General features: G+C 44.9%; 1 protein-coding gene across 1 annotated transcript; it reads right to left on the bottom strand.

The window, feature by feature from the left end:
* Positions 1–5,168: 5,168 nt before the first annotated feature.
* OPN3 (opsin 3) lies at positions 5,169–23,291 on the bottom strand. The gene is made up of 4 exons (XM_082217144.1): positions 22,851–23,291; positions 9,911–10,230; positions 8,322–8,573; positions 5,169–5,843 (listed from the first exon to the last, which is right to left on the bottom strand). The coding sequence occupies exons 1-4, from the start codon at positions 23,227–23,229 to the stop codon at positions 5,580–5,582; spliced, it is 1,215 nt and encodes a 404-aa protein (XP_082073270.1). The 5' UTR covers positions 23,230–23,291; the 3' UTR covers positions 5,169–5,579.
* Between the last annotated feature and the right edge of the window lie 1,573 nt (positions 23,292–24,864).

Here is a 24,864-nt window from a genome sequence, read left to right as displayed (position 1 = left end):
GAGAGAAACAGTTCTCTCTCTGTAGTTTACTTATGCACACAGTATAGAAGGTTATTTGCTGAAGCATTCCTTATAAGAATTCGTTTCTCAGCAAAAGATGATAAAATACCATTAACTAAGGTGCAGAAACTTCCCAATGTCTCTTGCAAATGTCCTGCTATTCAGCTGTCATTTAAATCAAATTAAATACTTATGGAACATGAAAAGTCCTGGTAATATTTATTTTCCACAGATATACTTAGAATCATAGAATTGGAAGGGACCAGCCAGATGGGCAGGGAAATATAATATAATATAATATAATATAATATAATATAATATAATATAATATAATATAATATAATATAATATAATATAATATAATATAATATAATATAATATAATACAATACAATATAATAATACCCAACCCCCCCGCAATGCAGTAATCCTGCATACAGGCATCTTTACAGTGCCAGTGTACTGTAGTGGTTAGAGTGCCAGACTAGGTCCTGGGAGACCAGGGTTCAAATCCCCACTCAGCCATGAAGCTCACTGAGTGACCTTGGGCCAGTCAGTCACTCACAGCCTAACGTACCTCACAGGGTTGTTGTGGGCATTCAATGAGGAGGGGGAGAACCATGGACACCACCTCAAGCTCCCCTAGAGCAAAAGGCAGGATGTAAATGCGATCTAAATAAATAAACATACAGATTTAACTAATGCCACGTGTACTAAAAGAACACCGTCCATTTTAGAGAACTGCTCCCATTCCTCCTTAAGCACAGAGGCCACAGACAATTGACTGATTCTCTTCTTTAGAGTATCTTTCCTCTTCGCTGTCTTCTTTCACCTATTTAAAACCAGTTTAATTTTAAAATGCATCATATTCAACTAGTGTGACGTGGTGGTGAGAGCAGCCTTCACCATTCTGGTGCCATCCACTTCTCTGCCCTGACACACACATCTGACTACAAATCCCATCAATCCTAGTTGCTGGCTGGGACTGCTGGGGGTTGTAGTTCAAAACAGCTGGAGGCCATGAGGTTGGCAAAGGCTGGTTCAAGTCTTGGACCCAGGAGACAAGGTTCAAATCCTCATTTAGCCAGAACGTTCACCTTGAGCCAGTCTCTCAGCCTCATACATGCACAGAACCTCATGGACCTTCATTGTTTTTACAAGGAAAACCTGAAAACTGCCATCAAAACACAGGTCATATCTGTGTCCACAGATGTCTTCTTTGGTTTGCGGGAGAGGGGCCCATGCAAAGACACAAAGATCCATCGGGATCCATGCTTCCTGCTCCATGCTTTTGTGTCACAGCAGATCTGGTAAATACTGGATTGGTAATTTTTATAATGTCAGGCAGAGACATCAATGTTAACTTTAATTTGTTGGTGGGGGGGGTGCCTTGTAAAAACCCAGAGATCCGTGTTTTGTGCCATGGTGGTGCAAACATGTGCTAGAGCTATGATTTTTGGAGACCTACATCTGAAGGGAGAAATCCCATATTAATATCATGCAAATAGAAGAGGATCTTTTTCTTTTCAACTCTGGAGTTCTTACTTTTCCAATGCCCCACTGCAACCATTTTGTGACTGGCACCCACAAAACTTTCCCAGAAGTCCACAAGTGTCTGCAAGCCTGCAAATGTTTGTTGTTGGTTTTTTTGAGGGGAGCTGGCTATATGGGATATAATATGGATGTTATTGATATGACTATTGTGATTGGTGGCCCAGTCTCTGTACTCTTCCCTCCTGCAGACTCCCATAAGGACATAAGGGCTTTGCTGGATCAGACTAAAGGCCAATCTCATACAATGTTATGTTCTGCCAGTGGCCAACCAGGTGTCCATGGGAAGCACGCAAGCAGGTTATATCAGCCTCTCCTACTTTGAATCCCCAGTAAGTAATATTATGAGGCATTCTGCAGAGGTGGCTAAACCTGTAAGAATGTGTATGGACTCCCAAGAAGCATTACCAGTGGTCAGGGATGATGAAGGGCCGAAGCGCTCCATGTTGGTTACTCCAATACATACTAATAGTAATTCTTCAAGTACTAGTCTCGTAATCTGGTGAACCGGGTTCGCGTCTCCGCTCCTCCACATGCAGCTGCTGGGTGACCTTGGGCCAGTCACACTTCTCTGAAGTCTCTCAACCCCACTCACCTCACAGAGTGTTTGTTGTGGGGGAGGAAGGGAAAGGAGAATGTTAGCCGCTTTGACACTCCTGAAGGGGAGTGAAAGGCGGGATATCAAATTCAAACTCCTCCTCTTCTTCTTCTTCTTCTTCTTCTTCTTCTTCTTCTTCTTCTTCTCCCTGCTAGCCCAAACTGCACCATCCAGGCATACAATGGAGGTCTCAGCAGGGTCAGGGGGAGTAATCCCAAGGTTACAGAAGTGGAAAATATTTTTATAGAAGAAAAGGCGGTTGGGTGGCACCTTGTACGCCTCCTTCCAGCAACTCCTGCAGCCAAGCTGGTGCCAAATGTATTGCTCTGCTTTCCTTTGGACCACATCCGTGAGACCAAGAGAGAAGTCTTGTCATCTGGCCAGCCCAGGACCTCCATACACACATTGCTCAGGCTTGCCCCCTGGAGAGGTCATTTCGGTGCTGCCAAAGCAGCAAAAACAACGTGGAAGGTGGCAAATACAAGTTACCAGTCTCTGCAGCCACAGCAGGTGCTGTGATTCCCCAATGGTTGGCTTTACTTCCAGAAGTGCACTCCATTGTCTCTCGAGACAGATGGATGTCAACAGCCAGCACAAAAAACAGCCCAGTGTAGTTTGAATGTGTTCAGAAGTTACAGAATGCTGATTACTTGGGGGAGGGCATTGGAGAACGAGGAGGAGGGAAAGGAAAGGAATATCTGGAACAGGAGAACACATTGCAGCATTTCGTTGCAGGTTTCACTTGTTTCTGTATATTCCACACAGGACAAGGAGACTGTGGGTTAATTACCTCATGGTGTCCAGCAGATGGTGGTATACATCAACTTTCTCCCCACAAAGCCACAGGAACTAACCCACATAGGCAGTGCACTATTTGTTTATGTGGTTTGAGCAACAGCACTCTGGATCCTTTGTGTTCATTCTAGTTTCATCCAGTTAATTTGGATTCTCTTTCCCTATAAATTCACACATATGTCAGGGAGCTGGTATGGTGCAGTTGCCATAATTGTCACTTTGGCATGGGAGTAGGCTCAGATTAATTTCCCTCTGCTATATTATTATTATTATCATCATCATCATCATCATCATCATCTGCAGGTCACCTTGAGTTAGTGTAAAGGAAAAAGGCAGGATATAAATAAATATAATAAACAAACAAACAAATAAATAAATCTACAGTTCTCCCAAGCCTGCTGAGACCTTGTGTTTGTGGTTGTGTAGGCTGTTTGCCTACCTAAGCAATGATGTGCACAACCTGAACATCAAAGTTAGTAAAGGACAAGATACATTTTCATTTACCAAGATTCCGTTTTCCAAGAGCTAGAACCCAACAGAGAGATAAAGACATAGAAGGGTGTCTGGGACCCCAGTCGCTGAGGTGACCAGAGACAGGAAGCAGGCTTTGCTCCCATCCCAGCGCACCCTTTACTTTGTCCTATGTAACTGACTGCCAGCCAGTCCTGTTAGGAAAACAATGTGATTGGGGGCACTATTACGGTGACAGCAAACTTGCCTTCCATCCAACAGTGTATGGCCTCAACTTCACTCATAGGAATCCTGCAGAGAGGATGCAATGTTTCTAGAAGCCAAATAAAATAAAATAAAATAATAATAATAATAGATAATAATAATAATTTTATATGTTGCCCATCTGATAGGGTTTTCCCAACCACTCTGGGCAGCTTCCAACTATATACCGTATTTTTTTGCTCTATAAGACTCACCTTTTCCCTCCTAAAAAGTAAGGGGAAATGTGTGTGTGTCTTATTGAGCGAATGCAGGCTGCACAGCTATCCCAGAAGCCAGAACAGCAAGAGGGATTGCTGCTTTCACTGCGCAGCGATCCCTCTTGCTGTTCGGGCTTCTGAGATTCAGAATATATTTTTTTCTTGTTTTCCTCCTCCAAAAACTAGGTGCGTCTTATGGTCTGGTGCATCTTATAGAGCGAAAAATACAGTATATATAAACACCACAGTAAAGGCTTTGCAATACTACCAAGTCCTCCATCCACTCACTTCTCTGCATTAGAATGACGTTTTAGAGACTATTGCAAAGGGGTACTACATTTATAGTAGCATTCCTTTAATGTATATATTTTTGCTTATTATTTCCTATTTTAAATATTTAGCCTTATTTAATTGTATTCAGTATGTAGTTATACAAACTAGTAATGTAAGTATACAGTATTTCAAGCACTTCATTGGATGTCCATGAATCCTAGTGTTATGAGGGAGAAAAACCTTATGCTGTCCTTTTTCTCCACACCATGCATAATTTTTTGTGTGTCTGCTATGTAATCTCTGACTCACCTTTTCTCTAAATTAAGAAACCACAAGTACTGCAACCTCTCCTCAAAGTGGAGTCACTATGATTTTTGTTGGGAATGCAGTGGGAGAAGGGTTAATCCCCCCTCCCAACTGTTAGTAATAAAATAAAAACACAGCATTTCAGTCATGAATCCAGCTTCACATATAGTTTGGCCCTTAGGCCCTTTTGACTGTTTGCCCTTTTGAATCATTCATTCGTTTTGAACTTCTGCGCCCGCCTCAGAGAAGATCCACTACAGCATCATCCATGTCTTGTAACAAATGTTCACGCACCTTTTGGAATTCGCAGTTGCCTGAAGCGCTACCACTCTCTGCTTAAATATATTCAGGGCAAGCACTTCTTATGGGCGGCTGTAAGGGAGATGCCAGTTGTTAACTATCTCAGCTCTCGAAAAGATAATCAGTTCAGTTTTTAAGGGGGGGCAGGGAATGCCACACCACTAAGATACAATTTCCTTTAGGAGCCAATTTATTTTGCTTTTGAGCTGCCACCTGTTCAGACCTGAGGCAGAAGCTTGGCCTACAACCCCCCCCCCCCAAAAAAAAATGCCACTGCCTATATGTACCCCTACACTGAATTCAAGACAAGTGCTTGAGGCTGCCAAGCGAGCTCAAACCGGCTTGTGACATCACACCATATTAAAATACAGCACCAGACATTGCCTAAAAAGAAATAAATCAGCGAGGCCTTGCTGAAGGAACTATGGCCTACTTTAAAAGCTCCTTTATTTCCCTGGTTCGTGTACAGTGCAGCAAGGGATAGGTAGGTAGGTGATCAAGACGTGATATGGAAAAATAAATATTCTAAGTAAAATAAAATAAAAACCCGCCCATCGGCCATGTGTCATTGTTTCAGTACTGCCACAACAATTAACATGTTACAGAGAGCTTGAGGCTGGCGGCAGGGCAATCTTACACTTTTCTTCTCGGAAGTAGTCCCCAATGATTTCAATGGGACTTATTCTCAGGTATACAAGCGAAGGATTGCAGTCTGAATTACTTCCACATCCTGCTTCTGAAAGACGGTGCTTGCTCTTCCTAATTGTGCCACAAAGATAGTCTAACAGTTTGGTTAGCAGAAGTCCGCTCAAATCCCAGGAGCCCCTATAGTGGCTTCACTTGGATTACATTTATTTTTGTGCCCGCGTATTTCGTGCTGTGGTCTATCTGCTGTGTGTCGTCGCTGGTGATGATAAAAATGATTGAGGAAGAGCTGAAAGTCACTTTCTTCTTTGGCCTGTCGCCTGCCTTCTGGGACACAACAATGGGCCTTATCGGTTTCTCGTTCCCTACGGCTGGCTTTTCTTTCAAGCGCCTCTGGAACCTCAGGAGGCGGACACAGAAGAGCTGCATGAGGCATCGCCGAAACTGCAAGGGGAAGCAAATTACAGTGAAAACCCGTCATTCAGAAAGCAACACTTTCACACTACCTATACAAGAATGACATAGGTGCCATATAAAATCAGTTGTCAGAGCCTGCTGAGTGTTACACTCATGTGATACACTAGAGTACAGTGGCTTGATAACTCTCCTTCAATAGGTTCCCAGACATACATGGAAAAGCTGTACTTTCAGTTTTCATGCTGGCAGCAGACCAGGTATCTGCATGTGTGACAATCTTGATTTGCACCAACACATTAGAACAGGAATGGGGTGGAACCAGTGATCCTCCAGGTGATGGATCTCGAATCCCATCTGACCACGGCCAGTGGTCAGGGACAATGGGAGTCAGAGTCCAAAAACATCTGGAGGTCCAGAGGTTTCTTACTCCTGCATTATAGGATAATTCCATATGTTTGGCCACTGCATCAGCCAACCGTATGGTGAAGAGTGAGCAAGAAAACTCCCCAAAAGGAATTTCTTTTCAATGGGTGCAAAAGCACTAATGCAAACTGGCCTCTCTTTGACTTAGGATGGATTAGATCATATCTAGCATATATAATACCATCCGGCGGCGGAGGGGGGGGAATCTACAGCACTTCATCAGTCATAATGAATTTCAGCTGCTTCTATTAACCTATTAAGACTTCAGTAGCAGCTAATGCAAGATCCAGGCGCAGAACAGAACAGATAACAGCCAAAATGATTACCTCATTTTGTCAAAGGAAAACTCCGCTCTTTAATCCCCATGGATGAATTAGCATGCTCATATTTTAGTAGCTTTTATAAAGCCCACCCGAAGTCACTACTATATATCTAATTCTGAATTGCCATGGTATACTCATGTACTCCATGGGCTGAGCTTAGGAGGCAAAGTGATAGGGACTGACAATCCATTAAGGATCAGAGGCACCCTAACAGTCATATTGTGAGACTTTTGTTCCACCCAGTGGTGTAGGGCGAAAGATTTTCTGGTGGTCTAGTTTTCCACAGAAAGTTTTCTGCTTTGTACACTTTTTTGCAGCAATGAATGAATGCCAATTGCAAATACAATATTAGGCAAGTGTCATGGAGCAAGCCTGGCAATTTCAAAGTTTTTTAAACTTTGTTTACTAAATTTAAGTATAATAAACATGCTAAATTAGACTGCTCCCCAGGGCAGCCGAAAACTTTGTAATGAAAATTCCTCAACACAAGTTATCCTAATCTACACATAGCATAATATTCCAGAAAACTTCTGTCACTGGTTCTGCCACACTGTCAGTTGTCTACGGGGTGCCTCCATCCCATTCAGCTGTTTCACATGTTCCACCCTGTCCCTTATGCTATATGAACTTGCTAGAAGTCATCCAGAAGTTTGGGCTGAAGGTTCATCAGCATGCAGATGGGATTCAGCTTTACCTCTTTCCCACTGACAGCCTGTGGACTTCTAAACAGGTAGTAGGAGGCTATTTTGGATTAGACAAGAACAACAACCTGAAGGTTAATCCAGACAAAGCAGAAGTAGTGGTGCGAGAACCTGCAAGCCTGTGCAGAGGTGCTCATCTTGTCCTTCACAGAACTGGATAAAGTTTGGGGATGCTGCTGTTTTCACAACAGGACTGAATGGAAGTTTGGGTGCTGCAGGTAGCCAGGAGTGCCTTTTAGTAGCTTGAACCACCTGCAACGCTTCCTAAAGAAGTCAGATCTTGCCTCGGTTGTCCATGCCCTTGTCACCTCCAGACTTTACTACTGTAACACACTTCACATAGAGTGGGCTTTGCAAGGCGGTTTGGCCCTCCTGCAGTTTCCAGCAACTGGTATCCAAGGAGGAATATGGCCTCCAACATAGCCATTGTGGCTAGTACCCACTGATAGCCTTAGCCTCCAGTAAGTTTTCTAATCCTCTTTTAAAGTTATCCATGGACATCACTATCTGCTGTTGGAATGTATCCTGCAGTTTAACTATGTGCTATGCGAAGAAGCACTTTTGTCTACCATTCTGAACCTTCCAATGATTCAGCTTCATTTCATGTTCCAGAGTCGAAATTGGTGGAAACCCAAATAACTAGGGTGGCTCCCTTGTATGCTCACGGTAGACTTACAATTCCAAGTGTTCCCTAGCACATCCTCTTCATCCTCATGAATCAGTGCCCTGGATGCAAGGACGGCAACTAGGACATCCACCAGACATGCTTTGAGCCTAGGTATGGTGCTAGTGGTAAAAGGAACAGCGCCCTTGTTAAATTACTAGGAAGCTTTATCCTGGTCAAGTTTCAATGTTCCTTTTCTCCCCAAAGAAATTCTGTCAGTCTTGCCTTCTGTGCCTTTCTTGCCTATTTTACCCATAGATGCAAGATAATACTATGTGTAATTTCTGCCATGTTGTGCTTATGTTGGGAGGAAGACTACCTCTATTGCGTAATGCATTAGATGTGATCCTTTCGGCCTCAGTAAATACCGTAACTCTGCTTTTCAGCTGCTTACCTTTCTGCTCATGAAGATATAGATAACTGGATTGTAGGCAGTGCTTGACTTGGCAAATAAAGATGGGATAATAGCCACTGTTGGAGTTATAAGGTGGCCATACCCATAGGCTACTAAAAGGGAGACCACTGCATAAGGCATCCAACAGATAAGAAAGGTGGTCATCATTAAAAAACACATTTTAGCTACTTTCTTTTCGTATCTCAAAATCTTGATCACTTGGACAGTGTGCAAATCTTCAACACAACGAAGCTGCAAAGAAAAATAATGAAAAACAATCAAACAGCACATATTTTAAAGAGCATTCAGTTCCAAATCCTTCAGAGAGAAGAATGCCATTGTAAGTGGTCTTATTATTTGACAGCTAACCACATTTCAAAAATTATCAAGGCATCATCCTTCTCACCAGCTTCATTTAAATAAGATTTCTGATGATGCCCTGACTTCTGGAGAAATAGCTGTGTTAATCTACTGCAGCAAAATCAGAGTCTTGTGACTAACAGATCTCTGGAATAATTTTGAAGACTACTGATTAAGTTACCTCCTGTCCATGAAAAAGTATGCCATAATAATTGTTATGTCTATAAGGTGCCACAGAGCCTTTTATTTTGTTATCTGTTATTGTCCAATTACACCAACAAAAACATTAACAGCAGAAACTCACTATGTACTGAGCTACAGCAATTTTATGTCAATCCCTATAGAGTCCCTGTAATTACTAATACTAGCAATTTTTATACATTTATTGTTTTTATTTACAATCAAACATATACATGTGATTGTATACATGTAAAATTACCTAGTGTGACTTTCTGAATTATTAAAACAAGTATGTAATAATATTGCATTGTTAAATCTTGAACAATCTATTTCAATGGTTTAACAATTCAATACTAAGCAGGATTACTTGGAAATAAGTTCCATCAATTTTGATTTTTTGTATTCCTTTGTAACTATCTATAGACCCTACCTGCCCTGCCCACAGACTGTCTTGCCAGAGTGGTGCATGCTCTAGTTATCTCTCGCCTGGACTACTGCAATGCGCTCTACGTGGGGCTACCTTTGAAGGTGACCCGGAAACTACAACTAATCCAGAATGTGGCAGCTAGACTTGTGACTGGGAGTGGCTGCCAAGACCACGTAACACCGGTCCAGAAAGACCTACATTGGCTCCCAGTACGTTTCTGAGCACAATTCAAAATGTTGGTGCTGACCTTTAAAGCCCTAAACGGCGTCTGCCCAGTATACCTGAAGGAGCGTCTCCACCCCCATCATTCTGCCCAGACACTGAGGTCCAGCGCCGAAGGCCTTCTGGCAGTTCCCTTACTGTGAGAAGTGAGGTTACAGGGAACCAGGCAGACAACTGAAGGCAGCCGTGTTTAGGCAAGTTTTTAATGTTTGATGTTTTACAGAGTTTTAAATACTCTGTTCAGAGCTGCCCAGTGTGGCTGGGGAAAGCCAGCCAGATGGGCGGGGTATAAATAATACATTATTATTATTATTATTATTATCCACATAAATCACATTTTGATCACTCTGCATTTGCCCATTTGAATTCTAGTGAAAAGCTACTGCTTGAATTAACTCACCATTCGTATTGCATAAAGAATATGTCCATAGCAGTAAGCCATGATCCCAACTGGTGTGACAAGACAGCCAAGAAAGAAGAAGAGGACATAGGAAGAATCGCTGGGCTCTTTTGACCTCCAGTCCACTGAACAACCTAATCCATGAATTTCTAGAGTGTAGTGATTCCAGCCTAGGAGAGGTGCTCCTGTCCAAGCTAAGGAATACAGCCAGATATATGTGATTGCCCTCCAAGACCACGCAAAATCAATCACTCTCGCATGGACTACTCTAAGGTAGCGTTCGTAGGCCAGGACAGTGAGAGTAATAATGGAAACGATTCCTGCAGGGAGACATAAATAAAAAGTTTAGTTTAGATTATTAAATTATCCCCAATACAGAGATGCATTTTGTAATAACAAAGTATCGGTACTTTGTAGAAAAACACAATTAAGCTAAAATCATTCACCCCCCCCACACACAAAAAACCACTTTAAAAAATAAACACCACCCCCCCCCATAGGAACAAAAACCAAATATCACTATTATAAGACAAACTAATAGTGCACATCCAAATACCTGGAAAAACAAATACATCTTCACTTAGTACAGAATAGATTACCAGGAGAGCTTCCTTAGGGAGAGTGTTCCATAAGAATTTCCTAGCCAATAAATATACGTTTTCTGGTTTTGCATGCAACCTTGTGATTTGTGGCGCTTGTTTCATTGCTCTGTATACCTAGTTCTATATGGTCAAAATAAAACATCCAATTGACTGAATAAGCAAATAATTTATGTTAATAATAATAATAGTAGTAGTAATTTATTCCTTATACCCAACCCATCTGAATGGGTTGCCCCAGCCCCACTCTGGGTGACTTGCAAAATAATAAAAACACAGCAAAGCATCAAACATAGAAAACTATTGCTGGTGACAGGTCTATTAGTAGTCAAAGAATACCTATCACTTATAACCTGTTAGCTAAACAAAAAACCCAGTAACCTTATGTTAGAACCATTACCCCTTATAATCAAATTCAGAAAAGGCATTAGATTACGAGCAGTCTCAGACAAGCTCTGTCGTGATGACACCCACTACTGCTACACACACACACACACACACACACACACACTTTGAAAAGGCTTATTCAGCAGACGGTAAAAGGGAAGTCAAAAGGGAAGCATGAATTCAGCAGGTGTCCCACGACAGTCTGATGGACTCGCAATAAGATCCAGATGGAACAAAACCACCAGAGTGCCTGTTATTGATGCCTTCTTTGAACACAGCACTTCCAGTCAATAGAAAGATCGTTCTAGACAGCAAACATTGTTCAGACCACAGTTGTCCCCCCACCCACTGCTTCTCTGTCTAGCTTGCTCCACCCCATGTTTTCCTGGCAAGCACAACTGCTAGCAACTCCCACCTGGGGAGTTGAGAGGAGGCAAGTGATGGTGGCATCCCTGCATGCGCAGTGGGAGTGGGAGTGTGTGTGTGCGCATGCTCATGCACACAAGCCAGCATCAAATGTCATGGCTGAAAAGGTTGTGCATCCTGGGTCTGGGCCGTTTCCCAACTTTACATGAAGCAGCTACATGAACCAGTGCAGCCTGCTTGCTATCAGTAACATGTTAACATGTGAAAAAAATAACCCAATAACATGTTTTCAAAGCATGTGCATCATCTGCTACATGAGGAAAGATGCACATTGCCCCAGTAGGGAGCTCATGAGTCGATTAAGGCACACTTGACGAAGCAGGCATTCAAATTTAAGTAAAGGCAAATGCAAACAGCCACTTTTTACATGCTGAAGTCAAGATGAGTCATCTTTTCTCAGTTCATTCGTATGTGCTGAACTAGCCCTGTGCATGGGTGAGTGCACAGGGCTGGCTTTCAGGGGCAGGTGACTGCCTGAAGCCCCATGCTTGGAAGCATCTGTCATGGTCTATCAACTCAACCATCCACTCGCCAGCTGAAAGAAGCAGCACAAACAGCTCATATGGTATGAATAAACACAGAACTTTAGATACCGGCATGCAGGTTCATCATCTTGTATGACAAAGATACATCACGCACACAAAATGGAGCACCAAAGTCACGGAACAGACGACAACTGTGATACAAAATTGAAAAGCTGAACAACTTTGGGGGTGGAGGGGCACCAAAAATGAATCTTAGCTGGGTGCCGTTTGGTGCAGGGCCAGATTGTTAGGGCAAACTGGAAGGACAAGAAGGCATCTTCCCAGAACTCTTACAAAAATTCTGTCATAGATAGCCAGATGCTAGCACCCACCACAAATATCAGCTCTGTGGCTGCTAGGGCAAAACACCTCACAGAAGCAAGAAAGGGAGGGAGGGGGAGTCCAAGTCTCAAAAGAGTACCCTTGTACTTCCTTTGCCTCTCCAAGCCCCCATGCCTTTAGTGCTGGCCCCCTTACCTACTTACAACTTTTCTTAAAAGATTGGGTGGAGGGCAAGGTTAGGATAAAATTGAGGGCAGTCCAGGTGTGGCTTTATGGATTGTGCTCAAGTTTTTATAACTCCCCAGCCCAAAATCTGGAGACAGGTTCACCTGGCTTCCTATCGAGAGGAAGCGAGAGGCAGCGTCAAACTGGCTCTGCTGCTGTGCCAACACCGTGTTGAGTAAGCTCTCAGTAAGCAACAGCGTTGAGAAGTCATGGGTGCTCCACACACTCTGCCTGCTGTTGCCTAAAAAGAATCCAGCTCTGCCTCTGCGTGTTGCCATCTCTGTCCTCTCTGGTTTCAGTGCTTTCAAATAAGGCGGGATGTGAATAATCATTCCGCCATGCACCAATTCTCCTCCCCTACCCCACCCTCTGGACACTTCTCCCTATTCCACCTACAACTGTCACAAAGAACACTCATTCCAAGATTAGGAGTGGGGAAACAGTGGGGTTGCCTGAGAGAACCAGAAAAAAAAAAATAATAATAATAATAATAATAATAATAATAATAATAATAATAATAATAAAAATTTTATTTATATCCCGCCCTCCCCAGCCGAAGCCGGGCTCAGGGCGGCTAACAACAATAAAACAGTACAAAAGTACATGACAAACAATACTCTAAAATCATTCATTATAAAATTAATTAATTCAAGCCACTGGCAACCATTGGGCCAGAGCTCCGTGAAGATTGCCGAGGGAGGGAGTCAGGCTGTGCCCTGGCCAAAGGCCTGGTGGAACAGCTCTGTCTTGCAGGCCCTGCGGAAAGATGTCAAGTCCCGCAGGGCCCTGGTCTCTTGTGACAGAGTGATCCACCAGATCGGAACCACAGCCGAAAAAGCCCTGGCTCTAGTTGAGGCCAGCCTAACTTCTCTGTGGCCTGGGACCTTCAAGATGTTTTTATTTGAAGACCGTAAGTTTCTCTGTGGGGCATACCAGGAGAGGCGGTCCCATAGGTACGAGGGTCCTAGGCCGTATAGGGCTTTAAAGGTTAACACCAGCACCTTAAACCTGATCCTGTACTCCACCGGGAGCCAGTGCAGCTGGTATAGCACTGAGTGAATGTGATCTCGCAGCAAGGACCCCGTAAGGAGTCTCGCTGCAGCATTCTGCACCCGCTGAAGTTTCTGGGTCAGTCTCAAGGGCAGCCCCACGTAGAGCGAGTTACAATAATCCAGTCTGGAGGTGACCGTCGCGTGGATCACAGTGGCTAGGTCAGGGCGAGAGAGGTAAGGAGCCAACTGCTTAGCTTGGCAGAGATGGAAAAATGCCGCCTTTGTTGTAGCTGCAATCTGCGCCTCCATGGAAAGGGAGGTGTCGAAGATTACACCCAAACTCTTAACAGACGGTGCTGGCACTAATTGCGCCCCTGCAAGAGATGGGAGTTGCCCCCCCCCCAATCCCATATCGTCCCGTCCCAGCCACAGGACCTCTGTCTTCGAAGGATTTAGCTTCAACCGGCTCCCACGTAACCATCCAGCCACAGCTTCCAAACATCTGGTCAGTGTGTCTGGGGCCGAGTCAGGATGGCCATCCATCAACAGATAGAGTTGGTTGTCATCAGCAGAAGAATCAGCAGCCCCGACCCACCTCGATCCAGCTGTCTACGAAGATCATCTGTTAGGGCAGCCAGAGCCGTCTCGGTCCCATGACCAGCATGGAAGCCGGACTGGATCCAGAGCCGATGATGGGGGAAAGGCTAAGAATCATCATCTCTCGCCCACCGCTTTTCTCCCATGGACAGCTCAGTCGGTTAGCATGTGGTGCTGCTGACAATGCCAAGGTCACAAGTTTGATCCCCATAAGGGACAGCTGCATATTCCTGCATTGCAGGGAGTTGAACTAGATGTTCCTCGGGGTCCCTTCCAACTCTATCATTCTATGAAATGCCTGAAATTATTATTAGTAAATGTGGAGCTCTAGCTTAAGGTTTGAATAACTAGATATGTATCACGACCAAGAAAAAGAAGCTGGCACTTGTTTGGGGGAGCTCAGTGTCCTCTTCTTGGTGGAGCAGTGCTCATTTAGTTTAAAGATTGAAGGCTGCACAAGGCTTGCTGCCAGCACCTCTCTTAATGCTCCAAAGCTTCCCAAGGCTTAGAGATGCCAGAGCTAAATATAGCCCAGTCTTCCAACACAAGCAGTGCTCTACAGGCTTCAATGAAAGCCATGCCCAATTAAATTCCGTACGTCAACAACTGAGCACTACCTTTGGCTTCTGGACTTCCCTGGCTTTTCTGAAATCCCTTTACTCCCCCCCCCCCATATCAATGCTATGGCTTAGGCCTCTGCAGAGTACCTGGATAAAGGACACACAGAAATCCATTTCTGCATATGGCTGCAATACTGCCCTACATACAGTGGACAAACAGGCCTAGTTCCATAGGTTATCTTTTCACTTGATTCCTGCAAGCAAAAATCGTTAGACTGAACAGTTTCTAACTGCAATACACCTTGTCCTTAAGAGTAACCAGGCAGCTATTTACAGTGCACAGTGACTTGACTGCAGAAATCATTGCTGGAGAACTGTTTCCTGCAGATAGCTCCTACTGCTCAAAGGTGCTTGCTCATAGGCAGGGGGCAAAGGGCTTTCTGTGCTTTCTGGCATGTTTTCCTCCACTGCCAAAACAGAGGATAAGTCCTTTTGATTCAACCTTGAAGATGTAACTGTCTTATCATCCAGTGGGCTCACAAGCCCTGCCCTCTCCTCCTCCACATCGTTTAGCATGTTTTAGATTAACTGTGGTTTAGTATGTCATTTGCACTCTAAACTGTGGTTGATCTTAAAACAAGTTGGCTTCATAAACTAGGATCTGAAGTTGGATTTGTTCTAGCAAGCCAGAGTTAAGATGAGCAGGTTTCTCCTAGTGGAGGGGTGAAGGTCAGGATGACCAATGGAGAGCCAGGCTAAGGACCTCTAAAGCCAGGCTAAGAACCTCTGAAGCCATATTATAGAGCCATCTAAAAAGCTAAAAGCACATTTCTCTTTCTCCTGTTTACCACTTTGCCACCTTTTGTAGAGGCAGCTAGCTTGCAAGGATGCGGTTAGGGTAGCTTGCACCTGAGGTTAAGCCATTTCTGAGAAATGACCCCTGACAAACAGGACGTAGCTAACCGCCTAGAGAAACTGTCAAAACCACAGGACGCAGTTCTAGGAAACACCAGCTAGGGGTATTTCCTGGAACTAATAAATAGGTTATAAGCCAGTAGCGCCACCTAGTGGAATAGGCAACTTGGAACCGAAAGGACACACCAATTTATTAATTGGTTGAGCTTTAATGAATATGCATTAATGACCATAGGAAATTGTCAATCATTGGCTAAAGGGATGCCAAGGGGCTGAACTGTGCTTTGCAAAAAGGGTATATGAGTTAGCTACCCCCAAGGAGGGGTGGGCATTCTTCATTTTCCTGAATGCACCCTATTTGCTTTTTGTCTGACAAAAATCCAAATAAAAAAAAAAACTTTTTCTTTAAGAAACTTTGCTGCCTGATTTTTTCATTCCTGGTCTGTATTTCTGAAGTCCCTTTCACTAGTATGCAGGCTGTCACAATCTGCGGTTAACCTAAAATGAAAACAAAAGCTTTTGAACTCATCCTTGTAGCCATGCTGGAGGAGGACTGGCGTAATGTTTCGCATTGCATCCAAATGAGGAGACTGGCCCATGGGCACCCAGCAAGCTTCACGGCTGATTGAGGACCAGAACCTGCATCCACACAGTCCTACTCCAACCCTCTAATTAATACACCATGCTGGTTCCAAGCACTCTTCAGATGATAATAATAAAGCAGTGTCTCATCCATTAACAACAAAAGCTGGCAAAAGAAGAGAACAAAGTAGGAACCATGCAATATAGGGCAAGTTTAGCACGTATTTCAGTGCTATTTACAAGCTTTTTTCTGGAAGCAAGTAAGAGGGCAATGAGCACTAAACTTGTGCTATACTTCTACAAGTGGATTTTATGTCACATGAAAGCTCAAATATAATGCAGAACGTAGCATGGAGGGAAATGTTGGGAAATGGAATAAGCTGCTGTGTGAGTGCAGCCCAAGTCACCCCAGGAAGCTGGAAATGCAGCCTTTGAAAAAGAAAAGCCTGCAGTAGAATCGGTAGAATCGGAAGTACCCTCAGGCTTCCAGTAAGAACAGATGTGATTACTTACTAAAGGAACTTAACAGCTTATTTTAAAACAGAACACAACTGAGATGCAGACCTCCTTATCAAGCAACACAAACAGCACCTAGGGATCTTTCTTTCCCCTGCTACCTTGGAAAGGAAGATAGCCCCTTTTGCAGTTATTAATTCCTCATTCTCTCAGTAGTGTTGCATGCACTTTGCCACACCCACCTCCAAATTCCAGAAAGCGGCAGAGCATCTCCTTCGCTTGCAAAAGGTTCCAGGTTTAATCCCTGGCATCTCCAGGTACGGCTGAAAAAGGCCCCTGTCTACAACTTTGGAGGGTCACTGCCCGCCAATGCCAACAGTACGATTCTGCATATGACAGGTCCAGCATCATTAGCAGAAGCTGAAGGAATAGTTGGGTCCAAATGGGGAAAAGAGCAAGGGGCGCCATGCAGCCCATGGGCCAAAAGCCATGTCGGATGCATGCCTGTGCAACCCCCTACCACCTTTTAGCTCCCTCAGCACCTCAGCTTACTGCTCCTGCAGAGTCAGACCTGAATAGAGTGACACAACAGAAGTGATTTTCTAGCTGTATGGCAGTAGGAAAAAATGCATTAAAGCAGGAGAACAGCTATGTCCACCTTTCTATTTCCATTCTACAATGTAAAGATGCTGCTCTACCACTCTTCGACTGCAAAAACCAACTAAGTGAAAAATTCTATGGGAAAGTTAATTTTACGCATCACTGTGCCTGTGTGTACATACTGACCTACTTTCTAAATACAACTTCGTAAAACTGGCCTTTATATCCTTACGAAAGAACTTGGTTATTTAACAGTACCTAATTTACTGGCTTATGCTTCCTGGATCCTTTTCTAAATGGACCCCTGAGCCAGAAAGGCACATTTGACACGGGGCAGCTGATCACTGATTTTAGAATTGCAGAAATTGAGTAACAGTTGAGATGAGGAACTTAATGGATGGGAGAAGTGCAGCATGGAAGATACCACCTTAGCACAAGAGATTGGGTGGGGATGATGCTTAGGATCCTTGCAGTCCTCTTTAACTCAAATTATTAACATTTCCTTAAACAAACAGAAGCTGTTCCCCATGTCAGTTAAGTTCAAAAGAAAAAATAATAGTGAAAAGTGTCCTTGAATTGTTTTCAATGTGAAGATGAAAGCTTTGTCTCCCTCCACTGGCCGTCAAGTTGCATCTTACAATATGGCTGATTACATATAAAATGATTCATTAAAAAAATGATTCAATATGGTATCCATACACCCTGCAGCATATCCTGAAAGAGTAAAGCGGCTGTGTTTCCCCACTTTTATTTACTGAAGTTAATCTCAAAGACATCAGACGGATGGCAAATATTCGAGAGCAGAATCAACATTATTTAAATGTCCAGTCATGTGCCAGGAACCAAGGAAAGATGAATAAACTTGGGTCACTGCAACTGTTGTTTATATGAATTGCATTCATTATAAAAGCACTGCCACAGTGTCCCTGTACATTATCATTACTGTAGTCAGAGAGTTTATTTTCTTATTTTCCAAAGGCAAGTAGCACAAATCTTCACCTGCTCACCTGGAAGCAACTCCCACTGCATTCCATTGGGTTTACCCCCTTTGCAACTGTGTTTACAACCGCAGCCTTAACTTGCACCAGTCTGTATGATATGTTCCTGGACTATAAGGGGTGCGCCTCTTTTAAGTGGGCAACTGAACTTCCGGCAGATGCCAATATTGCATCCCAACCAATCAACAATCAGAAGTCAGATTTCTATCTAAAATGAGATTTCTAAGAAGAGACTTAATTCCTTTCCGATATATGACTGTCAAAAAGCAGTTGAGATACATTCTAAAGGGAGTTGTGGCTTGGAGATGACGGCTTCTTGCCACAGTGCAGAAAATAGCACGTTAGAACAATTTGTGCTTTTCTGTATGGTACAAGAAGAGATTGAGTCCTTTTGAGGATAAAGTGTTAGGTACCATTCCGCATTTTTTAAAAGCTGACAACTCCAATTAAGGCAGTAAAAGCAACAGCACTCCAATACAGCATCCATAAATGCATTTGCCTAGAATGAGCACCAGCTGACACATGGATTGGGAATATAGATTATGAATGAGTGAAGGAGCAAGGCTTAGCTGAGCTGCCTTCCCCGGGCAGATAACCTTTAGTGAGAATCAGGGACTTCACCTTTAAGTTCCTATATTAGCATGCCCATAGAACCTATTTGCACATGAGCTTGAAGATGGTCTGTGCAAATCACATTCGTTTCAATGGGACCCTGACCACTGAGCATGCCGGCAGGGTTTATGGGAACTAGAATTCACCAATATCTGGAGAGCCACAGGTTCCCCACTCCCTATACACACAAACAACAAATGCATCATGTGGAGCTTGTGGAGCTTGTGAATTCCCAAGAATAACTGACTGTAGAGAAACCAAGTGATGCCCACCTGTATGCGAACAGCCCTCGTAGGAATCCATTCCATGGGTACGGAAACCTCCAATATTACGTGCATGCAGCCATCATGTTGCTGGCATTCTTTTTTTAAAAAATAAGGCTTTTCATCAGGAATGGGAAACCATTTTCAGGCCAAGGGCATCATTTCTTTCTGGGACAATCTTTGGGGGGCTGCACACCAGCAGCCAGGGGCGGAGGAAGCGGCGTGCAGTGGGGGCAGTCTGTCCCGGGTGTCACCAGTGAGGGGGGTGACAAAATAACAGGCGGCACCCACCGCGGGGCCTGCATCACACCCGAGCCTGGGAAAGATGTGGTGGCTTGGGTGCACACAGGCTCCCCACTGCCCAAATGGTCCGCCCGCTGCCTACCCACCCCCCAGCTGTAGGGCAGCTGAGTGGGAGGAGGCCCCGCAGAGCGTCCTGCCCTGGCTGGCTGCGCCCCTGCAGGCAGTTGGGCACGCGTGCCGCCCCAGACGCCTGATTGGCTTGCTCCACCGCTACCAGCAGCAGCCAAAGTCAGAGGCAACCGTGGGCAAACCATCAAGTGTTAATTTTAGCTCTGTGCAGTAAGCTAGATTCTACACACACAACTCTCTCTATCTTCCATCCAGGAAAGCTGGAAGCACCATCAGGACACATTTCAGCCAGAGCAAAACACTCAGAGATTGTGCAAAGCAGAGCTGGTTAGGGGTGTTGTCTGGGACCCACACACTGAGGCCAGGAGGGCCACTCTGTGACACCAGCCCTGCTTTTCATGGAAATGCTTTGGCTCCTAAATTCCTTCAAAAGGAATTCGCCAGGCATAGAAACACACAGGAGTTAGGAGGAGGTTGTGACTGCTTTCCAGCAATGTGGTACATGTGTCATCACAAATGGCTTCCTTGTGCACGTACCTTTAGCTTCTCTACAAAAATAGCTACAGACTCCTGGCATGTCAAGTGAATGTAAAAAATCTGGGGATAGCTATCTTACCTGGGAGTGTGTGTGTGTTTCAATGAATTAAAAGGCATACTCCATTCTACCAAAGACACCAATTTAAATGAAGTTTAATAACTACATGTCTCTGCAAATGGCTTCAGAGAAGGGGAAGCAAATTTCCACTAGCATTGTTTGATTTGTTCTTCAGCAGTTTCACCCATTTTCCACTTCGGGAAGGAAAACATATAAACAAAATTGTGTGATTTTGGTTCACAGAGACACCTGAATCACAACAGCTGCAGCCTGTGATTCATTTCGGGGTGGGGGTGGGGAATCAACTGAAGATGAGGAAAAACGTACTCAATAGATTGAACGCTGATGTTGTAAATCATCCTGGGTGCTGTAGAAACGCAAGGAAATATGAATGAAAGGAGGTGGGAACGTATCTGATGGGTCTGAGGAAAAGACGAGAAAAATGAATATGAAATTGCCAAGGAAGTAGCAGATTAGAAAAGAAATGGAGAATGATGCAGGTGGTTTTGCCCTGAAATTATTTACAAGTGGGACCAAAAACAAAATGAGGCAATGTGGAGTAGATCCTATTCTGGTTCCAGCCAACCATCCCATCTATTCCTGGGGTCAGGAAGCAGCGGTCCATCAGCACAGTCAATAGTCCGGGGGGGGGGGAGAGTATCACCCAGCAGCATCCGGTGGGATCCAGGTTCCTCACTCCTGCTTCATCCACCTGGTTTTCCGTTTTATTCTGTCAATCAGCATTCCATGGCCACTGAGGATGCTCAGTCAGCATTAGGCTGTTTTGGGGTTCCCTTCCCCTTAAGAGCTCCCCCCCTAAAGTTTAAGCATCTAAAACCTGTGGAAATATTGATGTTCCCCCAAGCCTGAGGATCTACCCTCAAAGCTTGAGTCTGTTATTAGTAGGATATCTACAGCACCATCAGTGTACACAAGGGCCTTCCAGAGTAGAATAGGTAACAACAAGGCAATCACCTGCTTGCAAGGAACTTTCACCCTAATACAGATAATTGGCCATACAAGGGTAGAGAGGAAGTTTTGGTATCAGCTACAGTTAGGAATGGCAATCAGGAATTAAGTCAAAAGGCTCATAGAGAAGATGAGCTTTTGTAGGGATTTAAAGGGAAAGCAAAAGTTCAGCTGTCAAGCAGGAGCTGCAGAGGTCACTTACAAACAGTGTGCATGATATGGAAGCTGATTGATAGAGGAACTATGGGTGCCTGTGGGCAAATGAAGACACAAGACTTAAGTGGGGAAGGTGGGGACCAGATTGAGGCAGATGCAAGTCAGTGGCATCATAAATGTGGTGAGAGTTATTCCTTGGGGGACTTTTGCCCTAGATCACATACAGGTATGGTGTGTGTTCCTGGCAAAATAAAGATATGGTGAAAGGATGGGTGTTCGTGGGGTAATGCTAAAATGGGGATGTTTGTAAAATGGAATGATGGTCAGAGAGAGAGGTAAGATCTATGGGGCACAGGGAATGGCAAGTGTTGGGAGCCTTTGCCCCTCCGAAGGATGCTAAGCTACAATTCCTATCATCCATGGCTATCAGCCACTCTTGCTGGGGTTGATGAGAGTGTTAGTTCAACAAAATCTGGAAGGTCAAAGGTTCCCCACACCTGGGATTGTGTACACAGGAGGTCTAGAAAGGGCACAGGAAGCAGCCACTGAACTGTGTGGAATGAAGGGATGCGGGTTTTCTACAAGGAAAAAAAAATGAGCCGGATTTTTCCCCAGAAAAAAAAAAATCCTATGCAAATTCGCATATGGTAATTTTCACTTTGCATCAGGATATATTCTGGTCCCCTAAAGAGTGGTCTAATTTAGCACGTTTGTTTTTATTTTATTTAATAAACAAGGCTAAGCACTTCAAAACTGCCAGACTTGCCTAATGTTGTATTTGCAAGCAGCATCCCTTTCTTGTTACTAACGTACCTACAAAACTGATTACCTTCCACGGCAAAATGAAGTGCGGGATAATTTTCAGTCCCATTAAGTGGAATGTAAGGACATTTCCACAAAGACATAAGCCTGAAGGCTCTGCAGATCTAGGCAACTGGCGCACAACCCTCAGTACCACTTGTACAAATAAGAAGCAAAACCATGCATGCAGCACTGCAGACCAAAGTGATCAGGTACCATCACTCAGCTAGTGTTCTGCAAAGAGATGTCCTGGGTCTACACAATTCTTGCTTCATGGATCTACAACTACCCCCCACCCTTCCTAATGAGATGGGAAGACACCCCAAAGAAGCTAGAGGAGAAAGGAGAAAATCTGCATATCAGAAGGTTGGGCGTGAAATGAAAGTGATACCACCTGCAGGACCAGGAATGAGCATGCATAGTGAATCAGATAGGGAACACAAACATGAAGTGGAAAATAAGACGGGGTGGGGTGGGGGGCGATGTGCAGCATTTATGGCAGTTTCTAGCTCAAGCCAAAAGACACCTATATTGCCAGAATAACGTTCAGGTTACCGATTCCTTAGAAGCTCCATTTCCTAGCACTGAACTGTGAGAACTCTGCACGTGTTCAGAGGCATCATCTAATTTTGACAGAACGTGAGGGGGATTGCACTCACTCTCAAACCACATTATGGGTCCGGTGATTATAATCCGAGGAAAGGGAGGGAAGAAAAGGAGGCCATACAGGACTTGACCTGAAGGGATTACAGGAGAGAGGCCAGCTGGTTGGAGGAAGGGCAGTCCCTTATTCCGGGAGGCGCAAGTGGGAGAAATGGGCTGCCAGGGGGACGGCACTCTTCTCTTTCCTCCTAAGTATTCATTTGCTGAAAAGACAGAAGTGTTGATCTGCATCCTTGGGGAACATCAGAAACTTGGAACCACACACACAGAGCATACAGCGAGCTCCTCTTTCACCCGCCTCCCCGCCTGGACCCCGTCTCTCTGCACATGGCCAGAGGCGCCCTCGCCCTCCGCGGCTCCCCTTACCGAAGAGGCTGTTGCTGAAGCCGTCCCACACGCAGCCGGCGGCGTCCCACACCCAGCGGTTCCGCAGGCAGGAGAGGAAGGTGAAGCAGACGCCGAAGAGCGACACGAGCAGGTCGCTGAGGCTGATGTTGACCAGGAAGAGGTGGGTGGGCGTGCGGAGCCGCTTGAACTTGGCGTACAGCACCAGCACCAGCAGGTTGTTGCACAAGCCCAGGATGCCGATGGTGGCCAGCAGCAGCGCCAGCAGCTCGTAGGTGCTGGCGCTGAACGGCGGCCCCGCCGCCGGGTCCGGCGGCTGCACCGGCTGCTGCTCCGAGTCCTGCTCCCCCGGCGTCGGCTGCAGGCTGCTGCGGCTGCTGCTGCTATTCCCGGAGTACATCGCTCGGCGTTGGCGCGCAAAAAACTCCGCTCACATGTCGCCACAACCACCACCGTCGCCGCCGCAGCACCCGGCTCTGGCGCCCGAGTCCGTCCAAGAGCCAGCAGAAGAAGCGCTCCCGCCGCGGCCGCTCTTGGCGCCACAAGGGCGGGGAAGGGAGGGGCCATGGGCCTGGGCCCGCCTCCGGCCCGCCCGCCCTCCTGAAGAGAAGCTGGCATGGGGCGTCGTGCGGCGCCTTGCTCTGAAAGGCCGGCGCGACGCGTGGAGTCGTCTCGTGCTGCTGCCCAGGGGAGAATGCAAAGCGCGGGAGAGCGCGCGGGCAGCGAGAAAGTCAGCGGGGAGAACTCCAGGGGGCTCCCCTCGCGAGCGGCAGTCCGTCGGAGTTTAAGTCCGATCCTGAGCGAATTTAATTAGAGTTAGGGAAGGGGGGTGTTTAGGACCGGGTTTAGGTTTGATGAAGCCCTAAGCTACTGGAGGTAATGGGGCCCTTTATAGGTCCAGCTGTCCTTTGTCAACAACAAGTTGCCACTGTTTTGTGTGTTGAATATATGCTATATTGTAATTTATGGACCTAATAGGTATCTAAAGCTATTTACACATAAATAGGAGCCTACACAACACAAAACACTGTTGCTGTATGTAGGTTTTATTTTATTTGTTTTTTTATCTTATATTTAAGAAATGTACATCTTTTTTTCTTATCTTTTTTTTGGGCCCCCAATACAGTAGGGTCCCAAGCTATAGCTTGTTTAGTTTATACGTTAATCTGGCACTGGGTGTGTTTGTGTGGAAGGAACTTGGTCGAAAGAGTGGTTGCTTGCCCTCTGTCTGGAAGGTTAATATTTTGCGTTGGTCTCCTGTCCATAAAAAGGAGAACTATTTTTTTTTTAAAGGTTATATTAAATATTCCCTCAGCAGCTGACAAGCAAGCAATATATGATGAATAATCCCTGGGTGGATTGTTTGGAGGCAACTTTTTTTTTTAATGCTGCCATTTAATGCACTCTTGACCCAAGAAGAACCAGGCTGGATCTGCCCAACCAACATCCTGTTGCCCACAGGAGTTAACCTGGAAAGTCCACAAGGTAGACGAGGACAATTGTGTAACGTATGCACTATATTGGCAGAAAGTGAGGAGGAATTAAAGAACCTTTTAATGAGGGTGAAAGAGGAGAGCACAAAATATGGTCTGAAGTTCAACATAAAAAAAAAAATAAGATCATGGCCACTGGTCCCATCACCTCCTGGCAAATAGAAGGGCAAGAAATGGAGGCAGTGAGAGATTTTACTTTCAAGGGCTCCATGATCACTGTGGATGGTGACAGCAATCATGAAATTAAAAGATGCTGCTTCTTGGGAGAAAAGCAATGACAAACCTAGAGAGCATCTTAAAAAGCAGAGACATCACCTTGCCAACAAAGGTCCGTATAGTTAAAGCTATGGTTTTCCCATTAGTGATGTATGGAAGTGAGAGCTGGACCATAAAGAAGGCTGATCGCTGAATAATTTATGCTTTTGAATTATGGTGCTGGAGGAGACTCTTGAGAGTACCATGGACTGCAAGAAGATCAAACTGATCCATTCTGAAGGAAATCAGCCCTGAGTGCTCATTGGAAGGAAAGATTGTGAAGCTGA

Source organism: Podarcis vaucheri (genome assembly GCF_965113315.1).
Source record: "Podarcis vaucheri genome assembly, chromosome: 3".
Classification (NCBI taxonomy): domain Eukaryota; kingdom Metazoa; phylum Chordata; class Lepidosauria; order Squamata; family Lacertidae; genus Podarcis; species Podarcis vaucheri.
Note: the sequence above shows the minus strand (reverse complement) of the source record. Positions and strands in the feature narration are given on the sequence as shown.

What these genes read in the sequence shown, in the direction of transcription:
- OPN3 (XM_082217144.1), bottom strand. Translation starts at nt 23,229, where the DNA reads ATGTACTCCGGGAATAGCAGCAGCAGCCGCAGCAGCCTGCAGCCGACG. An exon ending in CTTCAGCAACAGCCTCTTCG is followed by an intron (nt 10,231 to 22,850) that starts GTAAGGGGAGCC and finishes GTCTCCCTGCAG; the next exon opens with GAATCGTTTCCATTATTACT. An exon ending in TTCTTTATGCAATACGAATG is followed by an intron (nt 8,574 to 9,910) that starts GTGAGTTAATTC and finishes TTTTCTTTGCAG; the next exon opens with CTTCGTTGTGTTGAAGATTT.